At 46.6% G+C, this 16486-nt stretch overlaps 1 protein-coding gene across 1 annotated transcript in view; it reads right to left on the bottom strand.

Moving 5' to 3' along the window:
- tenm1 (teneurin transmembrane protein 1) overlaps positions 1-16486 on the bottom strand; it is a gene marked incomplete at both ends in the record, with an annotated part of 168880 nt that overhangs the window by 93492 nt on the left and 58902 nt on the right. The window contains 4 exons of the mRNA XM_083651861.1: positions 1001-1195; positions 2388-2489; positions 9079-9286; positions 10175-10377. Of these exons, the coding sequence (XP_083507987.1) occupies positions 1001-1195; positions 2388-2489; positions 9079-9286; positions 10175-10377 (708 nt within the window). The remainder of the gene's footprint in view (positions 1-1000; positions 1196-2387; positions 2490-9078; positions 9287-10174; positions 10378-16486) is intronic.

The following is a 16486-nucleotide window of genomic DNA, read 5'->3' on the forward strand; positions in this document are numbered from 1 at the left end:
AGCGACTGAACTTAAAGAGGAGACTGGAACACACAATTCACTGGAAAAATATTGAAGAATGTGCAAGGACTAATGTTTCAACGCACACAGCATCTTCATCAGAGTCAAACAGTGATGGCACAAATACAAGCAGTTTAATTAAAAACCTCCACAGTACAGAGAACAGTCTGTCATTGGCTACTAGGGGGGGTGGGAGGCGATCAAACAATGAGCCAATACAATGAGAGCACTCATACATGTACAACAGGGGGAGGCACTATAGGCAGCAACCAACCCACAACAGGCAAGACAATAATAAGCAATATAATACAAAACAACGCCAATTCCTCTTATTAAGGCACCGATTATAGATAACATGAGGTTTATTTCTTCATTGAGTCCATTTGGTTCAACAGTGTTTAGGCTATAAACCCAGTAAGCTTCTCTTCTTAACAGTTTGTTGACATCATGTGCTTCAGTATCTTCTTTGGGTTCAGTTGCTGAGAAGTGGCCCATTGCACTGTTTTTTGCAGTACGCTGTTCTGTTCTGAGCACGACCTCCCTCTGTGGAGGGGCTGAAACGCAAGAGACATCTATACTTCCTGGTTTTAAAATCTGGCCCCAACAATTCTGATTTCTGGTTTTATTGGTTTAGAAATTTATATTTAGGCCTACTAGCACAACATGACAGATACTCTGTTTTCCATAAAGTAAAGAGGAAAGATTGAGTCAACACGGTTCTCATTCTCTCAGAACGCCAAATACTGACGTGGACGGTCCGGCGCACCACCCGAAATGTCAGTAATTGACGACCTGGGAAAATGAGAACCGTGTTGACTCAATCGTTCTCCAGAATCACATGTAGTACCTTTAAGCATCACTGTTGTTGCCATAATTCTCAACAGTAGTCATTTGTATTCCTCTTTATCATCGTTATCTTCGTCATCTTCATCCTCAATAGCGCAGTATAAAATATTCATGCTAGTTAATGCTGTAGCTGTGGCTGTGTACAGCTCTTTACCTTGCTCACAGTTGACCCCCTTGTAGGCCGGACCGCAAATGCAGATTCCCTGGATGCAGGAGCCGTGGTTGGAGCAGGTGGGGTCGATACACTGACCTTCCTCCACGTTGCACTCCGCCCCTTTCCACCCCGACAGGCACACGCACCTCCCTTTCTCGTACACGCCATTACCGCTGCACAGCACGGGGCACGAGTCTGCAACAGGAGAAACACCCATTACACCCGCATGTATATAGTGCACACATACATAATATACACACACGTACGTACGTACGCACGCACGCGCACATGCACACGCACACACACTGCTGCAGTATATTAGCTGAGAGACCGCAGTAACCTACCGTGAGTGGGGCTACGCTCTCTTATCTCTGCTAGTACGCGGATTCAGCAAATCCTCAAGCAGCCTGTGTCTCCCTCAGTCTCTCTCCCTTTCTCTCTCTCTCTCGCAGACACACTCGCACACACACACACACACACACACACACACACACACACACACACACACACATACGCACACACACTCCAGCTTATCCCTCACGCTGTTTCAATTTACTCAAGCACCACCTGAGCCTGGCTACCACGGCAACCCAAGAATTGCAGAAAATCCCCCCAACGTCCCCTCGCTGGCTCTGAACAGGCCGTGAAAACAATCGTGAAAACGGCAGATTAGGAGAGCGAGCGGTTAGGGCTTTATAGAATGAGGCTGGGAAGCAGCAGCTATCTCCATGCAGAGATGGGGAGAGCTGTGTGGCTAATGTAATGACGGCCAGGTGGAATACTGTCACACTGACATATAGCTCCCCCCAATGCAGCTGGGAGACTTTCAATGGGTTAAAAAGGCTATCAAAACCTAAACCTTTTTTCTCCCCCTTGGATAATTTGTAAGGAAAGCCATGTGTTTGTTCATGCGTGCGCTGTGCATGTGTTGTGTGTTTGTTTGATCCTTTGTTAAATCTAACACACCCCCCCCCCCCTCGTGCCGTGCAGTAATACAGTCACGAATCGCTTTTTTTCTCTTGCCAAAACTTGCCGTGTAACTTTTCAAACGGAGAATATTACAACACGAGAGCAAATGAGCGAGGATGAAACGAGCGCATGAATAAATGATGAGCGTAAATAAATCATGATATGTGATATTGAATCACCTACTTCAATACAACGAGACAGATACAACTACAATAATTTTGATGGACAGAGGAGAGAGAGAGAAAGACAGAGAGAGGCAGAGAGAGAGGCAGAGAGAGAGAGAGAGAGAGAGGGAGAGGGGCAGAGAGAGAGGGAGAGGCAGGAAGAACAAATGAAACAATGAAAGAGATGGTGAAGGAGTAAAAGTCACAGTTGTAGAGAAGACATGTAAATGTTGTAGTTAACAGATATCACTGACCTTTGGCACAATCAGGACCCAAGAATCCAGCGAAGCAGTGGCAGTGTCCAGCCACACACTCTCCATTCCCATTACAGTCTGTAGAGCAACCGTCCATGGAGTCTACAGTATACACGCACGCATGCACACACACACACGCACACAAACCCACAGACGCACACACACACACACACACACACACAGACGCACACACACAAACCACAGACGCACACACACAAACCACAGACGCACACACATAGGCAGAATTTTTGGTAAACAATAACATTTCCAAATGTAACTCCATCAGCTGCCATAGAGCTCGGTTATTGAATGGGAGATCTGATAAGCGATGGATGGCTCCCCAGACGCGGGGGCCATATTAGATTAGTCTGATCCAGCTGCTATCGCTCTCTGGGGGGAACGGCCAGGCACTCACTTACCCCCACTAGCACTAAACACATTAGACTGCATTACGGGGTTGGAAAAACTCCGCGCGCGCAATTTACAAACATCATGGCTTAATCAACAGAGCGTTTACGAGGGCGCAGTTTGGAACGCCGTTGAACATGAAATGCGATGGTTGTGACTGCGAGTGCACAAGTTAGTGGTGAATGGATATTACTGTGCAGCTACAGTAGCTACAAACTCAACGTGGACAAGATCAATGCAGTGCTAGCCGGCTACGTGCGCTTCCTCACAGCCTTCTATCGGACTTCAATTAGATGCCCCCCTTTTACCGTTCTCCTGTTCTCCTCTTGATATGTCCATCATGTCAGATCTGACTCTCTGGGTACAGAGACAGCGTGGCGTAGAGACGGAGAGAAAGCGGGAGAACGCTTTCATACTTTTAGAGCATTATATAAGCCTGCTGAGCTGTCGGCTCTGCTCAAAAGATGGAGGATTCCGGTGTAGAAAGTGCCCGGGGGGCTGGCAGAGTTTGGGATCTGAACTATTCTGCTGGTCGTCTTGTGCCAGGCGAGCTCCATCTAAGCCAGATAGTAGTAATTAAAAAGGCTGTTGGGGGATGTCGGCCTTTTTTTGACCTTATAGCGTCCGGCTCGGCTCCTCTGCACCGGGATCGACTCTCGAGTCAAAGCACAGCGGGTCCCTCGGCTCGCTCTGTTCAGGGAGCATGGATGACAAATCCTTCAATGACATGGCACACGCACGCGCGCGCACACACACACACATATACAAACGCACACGCACACACACGTATGCAAACGCACGCACGCAAAGTTATTATGTGACACCCGCGACTGCCTTGAGGCGCGTGTGACACATGCTAATGAGACAGGCCCTGCCAGTAGCCCGGCAGCCCGGCGTTATCCTCCACAGCAGCTCCTCGCTACAGAAACCAAAGTCATTTTCACCTCCATCACCTGTCATTGTCACGCTGATGGAGAGGAGTGGCAATCATCTCTCTCCCACACAGTCAGGACGACTCACAGACCCATCTCCATATGTCTCTCTCTCTCTCTCTCTCTCTCTCTCTCTTAAACACACACACACACACACACACACACACACATTTAAATACAGTAGTGTATCTGGCGCCTGACACATCCAATGAGCAAAAAACACATATACAAGGACACACTGTGTTCCTTTTAATCCGGAGTGCTTCGTCAGGGAGCTTAAGCACTGCAGGGACAGGGTTCTACTGTAACAGTGATGAAACCTAAAAAGTATTATCAGGCCAATGGACTATAAATATGTGTTGGTAAGTATAAGGTGATCCATGTGTTTATTTATGTGCCTGAATGTGTATCGGTCTTTTGTTGTGTGTGTACCTGTATGCATACGTGTGTGTGTGTGTGTGTGTGTGTGTGTGTGTGTGTGTGTGTGTGCGTGTGTAGGCATCCATGAGAAATCCACTTGGTTTTCACTGACTAACCCCTTTTCCAGTTGGAGATCACTCATGCCATAAGTTATTGCAGTTAAATGCTATTATAAAATGGGTGCTTCCAGCCAAGTGATCTGATTGGTCAAATAGGCATTTCCGATTGTGCTTTATGAGCCCCGTAAAGTTTCAGCGGTGGTTTATGACCCCTGGGCTTTATGAACGTATGAAAAATGAAATGGTCACTCAGTCATGTAGAAATAACCAGGAGCTAGGTAACCTTTTTCTCTTTCTCCTGTTTCTATTCAAGAGGAAACAACTATGGAGAAAAAGTAAGAGAGTGCGCCTACATTGTGGGCGAATAATATTTATATATATAAGGACATGCAATGACGGGTCAAGTACAGCAATTATGCACAATAAATAGCCCTGCAGGAAGTGTTGCTAAACCCTGCCTGGGTACATGCTGAGTAGAATTATAGTCGATGGAGGCTGGGGAGACGGAGACGCGGCAGGAATCCTTCTTAAGCCAGAGCTTTTTGAGCTAACAGATGTCGCCGACAGGAGGAAAACTCAAATAAAAGATATTCATACATCTGCTGATAAAGACCATGATTTATTTTTCCGGGACAAAATGTCCGTATTGCTGTGTGCATTCTCGGTACATCATTATCTGTCTGTAGACTCCAATTGAATTCTCAAGTTCGCACTTTTCAGCGTTCATGCGGTTCTGAAAATGGACCTCAGAAACAATATAATGGCTTCTTATTGATATTGATTGGTCAGTTATGCGCTGATAAAGTGCATATGGCTCACAATGTTCTGCCTTTCCTCTCTTCACTGTACCACCTTTCGCAATATTGAAAGCAGTACCAAGGTGAAGATGATTATTATGATTAAGTACTTTATGCATGACAGACTTTTCTTTCTGGTGTAATCGCAGGACTCATTACTCTTACACGCAGGGCTTAACACCTAGACAGACACTTCCTGTACAGACATACATACTGTATGGCTAAACATGTATATAGACACTTCCTGTATGGCCCTCTGTCCACCCTCTTTGTTAATACAGCACGTTTTTGCACATCTTACTGCACTTTGCTCTTTCTTTTCATTCTCATATACTGTAAAACAGTTTTTATTCATGTTTTTCTTTGTCTCAACAGCTTCTACTACTTCTACACTATTGCTATCTTGCACACCCTCCTAATGCTGCAATCCAGGCGTTCCCAATGTTTTCAGACCAAGTACCAATATAATATGTACCAAACCACATTTCCCAAGGACCACTTCCACTGAGGAATGGATACACTTTTTTTTTCCCACAAAATAAAATTTGCTGAGTTAACCATGCAAAAGCATCAGGAAGATTATCGCACACACACACCCATGCGCGCGCACACACACACACACACACACACACACACCCATGCGCGTGCGCACACACACACACACACACACACACACACCCATGCGCGCGCGCACACACACACACACACACACACACACAATCAAACCATCCACACCGTCCGTTGACAGCTACCGTTACCTTGGCACCATAATAGACTCCAAACTCACCTGGACATCAAACACACAGGCAATATACAGCAAAGGACAACAGAGACTGCACCTTCTACGCAAACAATATATACAACCCCAACAGCTCCACACTGCACCTTTTCTATCAAACCTTCATGGAAACTGTACTCACTTTTGGATTTTTAGCCTGGTTCAGTTCCCTAACACTCATCAATAAAAACAGGATAACAAAAATCATTGACATATCAAGCAAGATCTGCAGAATCAAATGCCGGGACATCACATCACTCTTCAAATCAAGTGCCATACAGAAAGCAAACCGGATTATAACAGACATCACTCACCCACTCAACAGCCAATATTAACCACTCCCCTCAGGACGCAGGTTCAGAACCCCACTCCATAGAACAACAAGGACAAACAGAACATTCATCCCCACATCCATTGGACTAATAAAACGGACTCTGATACCCCCCCCAGCACCACCCACCCAACCCCTCCCCTAGCCCAATCTTGTGATGTGTTGATGTTGCCAATAATTGTTGTTGTCTTGTCTTGTGCTGTTGTCTTGTCTGATGTTTTTGATGTCCTTTTTGCCAACGACCATGATGTACAAACCAATTTTCCTAACGGACAAATAAATACTTCATTCATTCACACACACACACACACACACACACACACCCCTGTCAACATTAGTCTGTGAAAAAGAAAATGGTTGAACATGGTTTTTTCCCTTGCCAAAATTTTGCCTAATTCTGGAGCATTCATTTATCCACCTTATCGACAAGCTAGCATGACATGGTACCAATCAATGCCTTATGTCTTCTAATTTCATATACCAGCAGAAACTTCCCTCTGGCTTTCAAACTGAGTCTGCTACAGCCTCTGAAAGTAAGTTGTCAAAATTGTGATGTTTTCAGAATATCGCAATGTTTCCATGCCTTTTCATACCTTCATTTATTTCTACTTAACATTAATGCTATGAGTTACAATGACATGACATCTCACACATATAGATTCACCCGTGGCATTGAGGACTTCTCTCCTTTTGCTGAAACCTTGGACAGTGCATCGTGTACATTAACAATTGATAATAGTCTCCAGGTCAGCCTGCACGACGCACACACAATTATCCCCCCCTCCTCTCTGCCTTTCCTCTTTCCTGCCTTGCAGTATAAAGCGTATGTCAAACTGTCAGTCATCACTGAATATTTGGACTCTGTATGACATATCAGATGTGTACATTGAGATTCAGTCCTCTGACAATGCAGATTGCCAGAGAATGTATTCTAGGTTTCAGCAAAAGGAGAGAAGTCCTCAATGCCACGGGTGAATCTATATGTGTGAGATGTCCTGTCATTGTAACTCATAGCATTAATTATGCATATGCAATTATTAGCTTATTGATTAGGAAATGCCCATGGAACTTATATTTTCTCCAACAATGACCCTCGCAAAATATTAGATATTTATTTATATTTCGTTTTTCTTTGCTGTATCCTGTTACTATTTGCTGCTGACACAGTCACATTTCCCAACGAGGATCATTAAATTTCATCTCTTATCTCTCATCTCTATATAAAGGTCTACTCAATATTATTATATTGCACTGTGGTGTGGTTCAGTTTATTGGCCTGCCCCTGACAAAACAAGGTGATGCCTACGTGTGACCTCCTGCTGGACGTGGAAGTGGGCAGCAAGGTGAACTTTGACACAAATGGTGCTCATTACTTTCTCCTTACATACGCCATATCACTAAATTAACTAGAAGGGCACTGGGAGAGCTCAGACGTCTCTGAAGGCCAATTGCTTGTTTGTGGGGGTTGTTCATGATCCGGATCCGGATCTGCTCCAAAATGTAACGGCTTCTTCCTTGGCTCATGCTACACCCCTCCACGAAGTTTCGTGAACATCGGGCTGGTAGTTCTTCCGTAATCCGGCTGACAAACAGCCAATAACAATACAACTTTGTGGACCCCAGGAAGAATAGTTGCAGCTTTGCTGTAGCTAATGGGGATCCAAATAAAACTTGAACTTGAACAAACAGGTGGCACTGAAAACATGATCTCCGACCTTAGCAGAGGTAATTATTTTCAAAAACCTAAAGGCCCAGAGGCTGATATTTTGACCACATCTTCTGTGTCTATTGCTAAAAAGTAGGAATATTGTAGGAATGTGAACATTCTTAATTCTGGTGTAGCGCAAAAAGTTGTCAATGTCAACAAATGTCTGACAGCTCCAAAACAAAATGTGTGCTACGCTGTCACATGCTGTCAGTCATGATATAAAGAGCTCTGTCAATATGAAAATGAAAAGATGTCTTCAATACGATGTTTTCAGGTTCTGGGGCTCAGCCAGCCCCTTTGTTTACTGATTGCATTACAACTCGGGCTTTAAAGAGGTTAGAGGACGACTGATGTTCTGGCTACAAGCCATTGATAAGGCTGAGTGCACTACTCCTGGCCATGCCAAGTACTGCGGGTAAAAATTACGTAATACAGGGAAGTGTAAAGAACAGAGTGTGGGGAAATGCAAAAAAAAAAAGTCTTTTACATAATGGTAATTTGCAATGTTTTTGTATGTTGTATACTGTGTGTGCTAATGGTAATTGACTTAATAATACCTTGTTTGCTACACATAAATTATCAAGTGCTACCAAGATGGTACTATGGAACGATATAGTTTCCCAACGCTTTTTTGTTATTTCAACACTGTATTCTCTTAAGCGCCCCGGCAAGCAGTGGGAGTGAGGAAGCTGCCCTGGTAATTATCCACCTGTCTATATTCAGCCACTTACTCTTGCATTATTCACATCCTTCAATTTACACTGCCATCCGTGTGTGTCATCGCAATGAGCCGCAGTTAGTAAGCCCTGTCATTACCACACGAACTGTCCTCCCCTTTTTAACGGCTGCCTTCTGCTAGGCCAAGCTCCTTCTTATAAGAGGAAAAGTTCCCTTCAAATGTCAAAGAGTTTTACACCTCTCTTGCTCCAAGTCCTTGTGCCCTTTCACATCACCTCAATCCTGCAACTTACCGGTACTGTATGTTGAGGGGAGGAAATACATAAACCCTCAGACACAATTTATTTTAGATGCACGGCCATTTCTAAACAAAAGTGTGTGTGTGTGTGTGGGGGGGGGGGGTTGGGGGGGGGATCACATTTGAACTTCATGCAAAGTGTTTCATCCGAGGGTATTATCTTCCCGTTGCGCTGATATAGCAAATATTCCCAATGCCCTTTTTGAAATGTCATGGACAATTGAGAATCGCTATACTCCATTTTTGGTCATTTCAGAAAAAGCTGTAATTTCCCCTCCTCACCTATGGGAGTGGTGTGGAGCAGCACTTGCTCCAGGTTGCGTCCGTCGTTGTACAGAGCCAGGTGCCAGGTGCCGGGGTCCATGTACTCGATGAAGCCTGTCTCCTGGAGGACGCTCAGCAGCAGGCCTTTGGGGGCTTTGGCAGGTGAGACGGGATCGGCCAAGGACCTGGGCAGCGCCTTCCCATCCAGCAGCTTCACAAAGTCAAACTGAGCACAGAGAAGCTGGACGGTAAAACACCACGAGGCAACAGCAATGTCATCCAGTTTGGAAGGAACATGACAGGAAATTCACAAAAAGCTGCATTAATGCGATGGAAATGTGCAGGCAAAGCCTTGTTCAGTGGTGTGTGGCTGTTGTCGGGTGAGCTTTATAAAACCGCCAATGGAATGTTATTGGAAAACTGCCTGCCTATGAGAAGTGGGCGGATGGCGTTAGAAGTGGATATCAAATGCGGACAGCGAAATTGGCTGCTGTAGGAAAATCAGAATGAAAAGAAAAGCAGAACAAGCCAGGGGAAAACATCAGCCCCATGGCAGCTCGTGACATGTTCCTGCCGTGGTTGGTTCAACAAGTTGACACGCTACTAAATAGCATGGGCAGATTTTTAACGCCCGCGTTTTCAAATGGAACCGACTGTTATTTCATCTGTCTAAAACCTTTCCGTGCTTCTCTCTCACCCTCTTTAAACTTTCCCCACCGCCCTCCTCCGTCACCCACACTCCATCTTCAAACCTCCTTCAACTAGCAGCACTCGCTGAGTCTCTCCCTGTGTCACACTAGTGTCAAAAAGACATAATTAGACCTCTTCACGCAGGTGAGAGCAGGGCTGCGCTGAAGTTCAAAAGCAGATGACTCAGTGGTGTCTTGTATTTTCATCTGCGTGTGCGCTTCTTGTTCTGGCACAATGGTGTTCTACACTGTGTGTGTGTGTGTGTGTGTGTGTGTGTGTGAGAGTGTGTGTGTGTGGGCATGTGTCTGCGTGTGTCTCTGCGCGCCGTCTGTGCCGGTGTCTTTGTGTCTGGGACGGATCAGCGGGAATTGGGCCTACCCCGCAGGTGTGTGTGGGCAGAGTGCTGCGACTGGAGAAGCGTTACCTGAGTGTGCGTGGGCGGTATGTTCCTGCGACCGTAGACCCCCAGCAGCGCGTTGTGCGAGAGAGACAGGTTGAACTTGATGTAGGTCGGGTGGTGCACGGTCATGTGGAACCTCCAGAACAGGCCCGGCGGAATGGCCTGGCTCTGCTGGGTGCCGATGTCCACCTCGCCCCGCTCTATGGCCCGGCCGCGCACCCACTTCTCTGCGGGGACAAAAAAAAACACAGGCGGTTCAATCACACATGATAAGATTGATCAAAGTGGACGCGGGGAGTTCTGTTCACTATAACAGCCAAGCTGATGTCCTCAAACATCAGCGTGATCAGCCGACTCGCTAACGATGTAAGACTGAAGAGGCGTCAGGGATGACTGAGCGAACCGCCGGTGGAAACATCCCAACCGCTTTTCAAGAGTCCCTGCTTTGGCGATTCTTTAGATGGGGCTCGGCATAAAGATTAACCGCTTTAGAAAGGAAGTGTTTTGTTCCTAGAGTGGTCCACTGGGGCTTTGTCGTGTGCTATATTAGCATCTTCTAACAAGAAGGAAAGGGTGTGTTTGGGTGTGTGTGTGTGTGTGTGTGTGTATGGAAAAGCGCACGAGAGAGAGAGAGAGAGAGAGAGAGAGAGCGAGATAGACAAGAAGATGTGAGGGAGCTAGCGGAGCAGCACACACACACACACACACTCACCGACGCACACGTTCACAAACATGGTCCACAGCATACAGATAGTGTTTTGAGTGAGAGCACGTCTTTGTGTGTGGAGAGAATAGGGTGGTTGCAGCAGTCCCCGCTGGCCATCAGCTCCTCTCCTTCTCCACAGGCTTTATCGCCCTCCAGGCCTGGCTCCTTTGTGTAGGGGGAGCAGGCCGTGCTCTCCAGCCCTCTTTGTGCGGGGCCCTTTATGGGGGGAGATATATCTCTGCTTCTAAACTAAGATGGAGGAAATACGGTGACAGAGGGGAGACGGCACCGATCGTTACGGCCACAAAGGCGGGAGGAACAGTTAGGGGCAGATTCATGGACGAGGCCGCGCGCGCTCAATCTATAATGCCTGCAGCTTTACCACTCCATTACGGAGACGACACCACGCACCACCCACCGGCCAGCACGCATATATCACATGTACTGTCACACAGGTGGAGAGGGAGGGAGGGGGAGAGAGAGAGAGAGATAGAGAGAGAGAGAGAGAGAGAGAGAGAGAGAGAGAGAGAGAGAGAGAGAGAGCGAGAGAGCATGTCAGATCCCCCGCTGTCATTCTCAGTGTTTTCTTTGATCACCATTATTGGTATTTTTGAAAGTTGCTTTTCCAACATGTCAAAATAGGCTGCGGTGCCGATACATCCCTGTGATTAGGGCTGAGTTGGACTGACCCGGGAGAGAGAGAATGACACACAGAGAGAGAGAGAAGGATGAGGAGAAAAAGATAGCTCTAATAGGCCCATAATGAACGAGGCAAAAAAGAGACAGGTGGCCTGAATTGAAGCTAAATGATCACTCCACCCAAAATCTCCACCGAGAGGGGGGGGGGGGGGGGACAAAATCAGCTTGGCAGAACTAAGATACGGTATGCATTCATGCATTCCTCAGCAGTCTCTTCCTCTTCATGCTAATGCTCAGTCAGTCTCCGTGTCTTTTCATGCTAATGCTCAGTCAGTCTCCGTGTCTCGGCGCAGAAGAATCCGAGGCCAGCAGACAGATGGATGTCCTGAGGAAGGCAGGCTTTTTATTCAGCGGCAGAATGAATAGGAGACGAATGGGAGATGAATAGGGCATGGCAGTTGGCGGAACACTGGCAGGCAGACGGGCGAGCAGGCGGGCAGATGAGCAGACAGGTCCTTCTGATGCTAATGACTCTGTAGCGCGCCCCTCTGGCTCGGACGCAACGCGGGGACCGAGAGCGGCGCCCGGGTCAGCGGCGAGGAGGGGGGGGGGGGGGGGGGGGGGAGGGTCGGAGCGGAGGGGGGCGGGGCTTGGGGGGTTGTGGTGAAGAGAGGAAGGGAAAGAGGAGAGAGAGAGAAAGAAGAGGAGGTGGCCGTGTCGACTCGAGTTACAGCTGCTGATGCAACAGAAGAAAAACCCCTCTCTCTCTCTCTGTGTCTCTCTCCCCTCCCTCCTCTACTGTATCTTCCATCTCAGTGGGAGGGAATGAAATGCGGCTAGAGAGAGAGAGAGGAGGAGGAAGGGGGGGGAAGCGTCAGGGCGTTTCGGGAGTCCCGCGGAAGCCAGACAGATAGCGCGGCGACCAGGGTTCCTCCAAACCTCCCCAGCTGCTCAGATTACTGCTGTCAATCAATGAGTTCCAGGCAGCCCTGTGGATCCCAGCATAAACCTGAGACCATTCTTTGAAAATATCTTTCAAAACAGTAAATCTCTGTTTATTCCCATTTGGCAGGCGAGGGGGAATACAAGCTTAAACATGCCGATATGTGAACAGAGAGGTAAAATCCCTTCATACCTTTGCTATCTGGCGAGTTTGCGGGAAAGCAGCTTGAAACTCATATTTGCTACTGGTTACTTAGAATATTTTTATATATATATATATATATATATATATATATATATATATATATATACACCCTCTTTTGCCTTTCATCTCTGGTTGGCAACCCAAGCCTGTCGCTAAGCAAAAACTGTTCTTAGGTTTGAAGGTACGGTGAAGGTAAGCATTGCTGCTTCTTCATGTCTGCCATCAAACACACTGTGATGGACACCCTTGATGGAAATGGTAGCTGGTTAGTGGCAGGTCTGCTTGCAATAGCAAACTTTCAGTAATGATGGCACTGCAGCCAGTTACAGCGTTCACACCATGCTGTGTCTAAACACAGCTAATATCCTCTCATCAAATGCAAACATGCATATTGTGTTAGCTCCTCAATTACTCCATGTAGATGTGTTGATGAGTATTGCAACGTTCTTACATTTACACTTCCTAATAACTAGCTAACATGTCCTCACATTGTCATCACTAATCTTTCGAATACATTGCGTGCGTGCATGTGTGTGTGTATGTGTGTGTGTGTGTGTGTGTGTGTGTGTGTGTGTGTGTGTGCACACGCGTACACACGCGCGTGTATGTGTCTGGCCATGTGTGAATGATGCAGTGTGCGTCGCCCAGGCTGAGGAAGTAGAGAAGCTACATTAGGACTTGTGACACAAGGTCTAATTACTTTTTCGTGCCGTAGGGTTATTCACGTAAAACAATTAAACCTGTAATCTATTTGAAAAGGAACTCAACTGTCTTTGCAATTAATGTTATTATCCCTCAGATTCTAATGAAGCAGAGAGCAGGGTAGAAGTGCAGCCGAGGTCTGGGTGACGGCCATGTTTTGGGAGTGAAAGTGTGTGAGAGAGTGTGTGTGTGTGTGTGTCTGTGTGTGTGTGTGTGTGTGTGTGTGTGTGTGTGTGTGTGTGTGTGTGTGTGTGTGTGTTGTGTGTGTGTGTGTTTGTGGATATTCAGGTGAATGAATGTGGACCTCGTACAAATTGGCGCAGGCAACATTAATAGTGTTCCAAATGCGAGAGAGATTGAGTTCGCCGCAGGATGAGTAAAAATATAACAATGGGAAAGGTCCCTATAATTACTTGGATTCAATTAAGGGCCTTTTTGAGCAGGTAGCTTAATAAGCTTTCAGCCTGCTCTCTCCACTGTGGTAGCTAATGAGTGTCAGTCAGACTCGGGACAAGATAATGCTCTGGGCTCTCTCTTAGGGCCCCCCATTACCCTCACATCCTCACCTTCTAGCAGCAGGCCTGCGGCTACGTCTGTGACAGACGGCTGTGTCTATTCACAAGCTCATTCAGGCAGGCGCACACTGAGGGCACTTACATTGTTACACATGTAATGTGTTGGACAAAGTGACACGTGGAGAGAGCACTTCTTCTCTATGCTCCTCTGCTAACCTCACGCTAACTTTGCAGGGCAGAGGCAGAGTCAGGGCCATCTAGCTATTTGCTATCCATTCATTTGGCATCTCAACAACAACCAAAGATCCTTATTTTTTCTATTAGTTATCTGGAGGGCCGAGTGAGTCAAGGAAACCTAGTGTGGAAGTGAGCCTCACTCTTAGAAGAAGTGGTTCTATATGGAACCTTTAAGGGTTCTATAGCTTGGTACGTATTTGGAACCCTCAAATGGTTCTATGTAGATCCATTTCAGATGGTTCATTTCAAATAACCATTGGGGTTCTCTATAGAACCATTTTGGGGTTCTATATAGAACCACTTTTTAAACATTATAGAACCATTTCGGGGTTCTATATAGAACCACTTTTTAAACAGTATAGAACCATTTCAGGGCTCTATATAGAACCACTTTTTAAAAATAGAACCCTTTGGGGTTCTATATAGAACCCTTTGGGATCCACCAATCAGTCGACACCTTAAGAAGAAGAAGGGTTCTTTGAGGGGTTCTTTGTTGTCTTAGAGAAATTGTATAGAACCTTTTTAGACATGGGGTTCTTTGGTAAATTATATAGAACCTTAAGTTTTATATATAACCCTAATGAACCTTATTTTCTAAGAGTGTGTGTGATGATGTAGACATGTTTCGTCGGCCCTAGCCCTGTTAAACCCCTCATGGTGCTGCTGTGGCAAACGGGATACTATTATCCACACATTCTAAAGTTTGTTTACCAAGAAGTTGCAAAATTGACTTTGAATTCTTTTGACTTTGATGCTGCAGCCTGCAGCCTCAGATTATCAAGCCTGTCTCAAATGTCACATCTGAGTACAGAGTTTAATTCAATATTCTCTATATTGTAAATAAATAGTGGTTGAAGTTTGAAATCATGTTTAATTTTCTTGTTTAAGCTACGTTTCGGATGAGATGCTGTTTTGAATGCAGGCTCAGGCTGTATGGTAGACAGATGTGCGGTTAGGGTTTCCCAGCTTGAGGCATTCGACCAGGGGGTTCACTGGCTGATTCGTACGGTCTATGCATGTGTGTGTGTGTGTGTGTGTGTGTGTGTGTGTTGTGTCTGTGTGTGTTGTGTGCGTGTGTGTGTGTGTGTGTGTGTGTGCGTGCGTGCGTGCGTGCGTTACATCCTGAGACTGTATCCCAGCGTGAGAAAATCAATGAGACCAGTGTAGTAGATCTGTGCAGGGACTACTCCATCAGCATCTGCACACATGCGCAGAACACACACACACACACACACACACACACACACACACACACACACACGCACACACACACACACACACAGACAGACAGACACACACACACACACACACACACACATCACTTTTTCTCACACATACGCATGCACTCACATGCACACACACTTTCTTTCATTCTCTCTTGCGCACATACACACTGCTTAGCCTCACTCGCCTCCTCTCTCTCTCTCTCTCTCTCTCTCTCTCTCTGCACGCAGTCTAGAATATTGATGTGCTCTTTAAGAGCCCTCCTCTCTGTCTGTGTCACATTCCATCCATCTACAGACCATTTCCCAACCACGCCATCAGATAGAGTGAAAACAATTCAGCGCTAACTCTCCCCTTTTACACAGCGCTTTATAACACATCATCTCACAGGCTCAGATGGCGCTCCTCTACCTCCACATTTCATCATCTTCACGTTATAATGAGGCAATATGCCGCTCTACTGTATGTCACTTTGTATCATTTCATATCATTAATATATCCGGCGTTTGCACGTTGAGTGAAATATTATTCTCAAACTCCAACGTACTTCATTAAGTCAGGGGAGGCACTGACAGAAAAGCCCCCCTCCCTGGGTTTCTTATGCTTTCATCTGTTTCATATCCGGGGAGCCTGGGTGTGCATTTGTGCGTGCGTGTGTGTGTGTGTGTGTGTGTGCGTGTGTGTGTGTGTGTGCGTGCGTGTGTGTGTGTGCGCGCGCCAGAGACACATACTGTGTAAAGGGGAGAGAGGAGAAAGACAGAGTGTGAGTGCGTGCGCGCTAATGCACCGCACAGCACCCTGGGGTTGATTATCAGGGGGGTGACTGGCAATTAATGTAGCACTAATTAGCGAGGCTTTTATGTGTGGAGGACTAAGGAGGGCTCTTGGTGATCTCGGGAAACTGCGGGAGAGATAGCACGCACAACATAAAACACACCGCGCGTGCGCGCGCGCAGACACACACACACACACACACACACACACACACACACACGCACACTGCCTGGCAAGATGCTATAGCCATACACAGATGACACCACATGTCAATTAGTGGCGTGCGCGGACGGTGCTGCTAGCTGCCTCGTAAGGTAGATTACAATTCTGCTGCTGGCCCCGGCTCCGGCTTCAGCGTACAGCCAACAAATCAAACAGGGAGCGTATCTTTA

This window comes from Poromitra crassiceps (genome assembly GCF_964638095.1).
Source record: "Poromitra crassiceps genome assembly, chromosome: 15".
Taxonomy (NCBI): Eukaryota; Metazoa; Chordata; class Actinopteri; order Beryciformes; family Melamphaidae; genus Poromitra; species Poromitra crassiceps.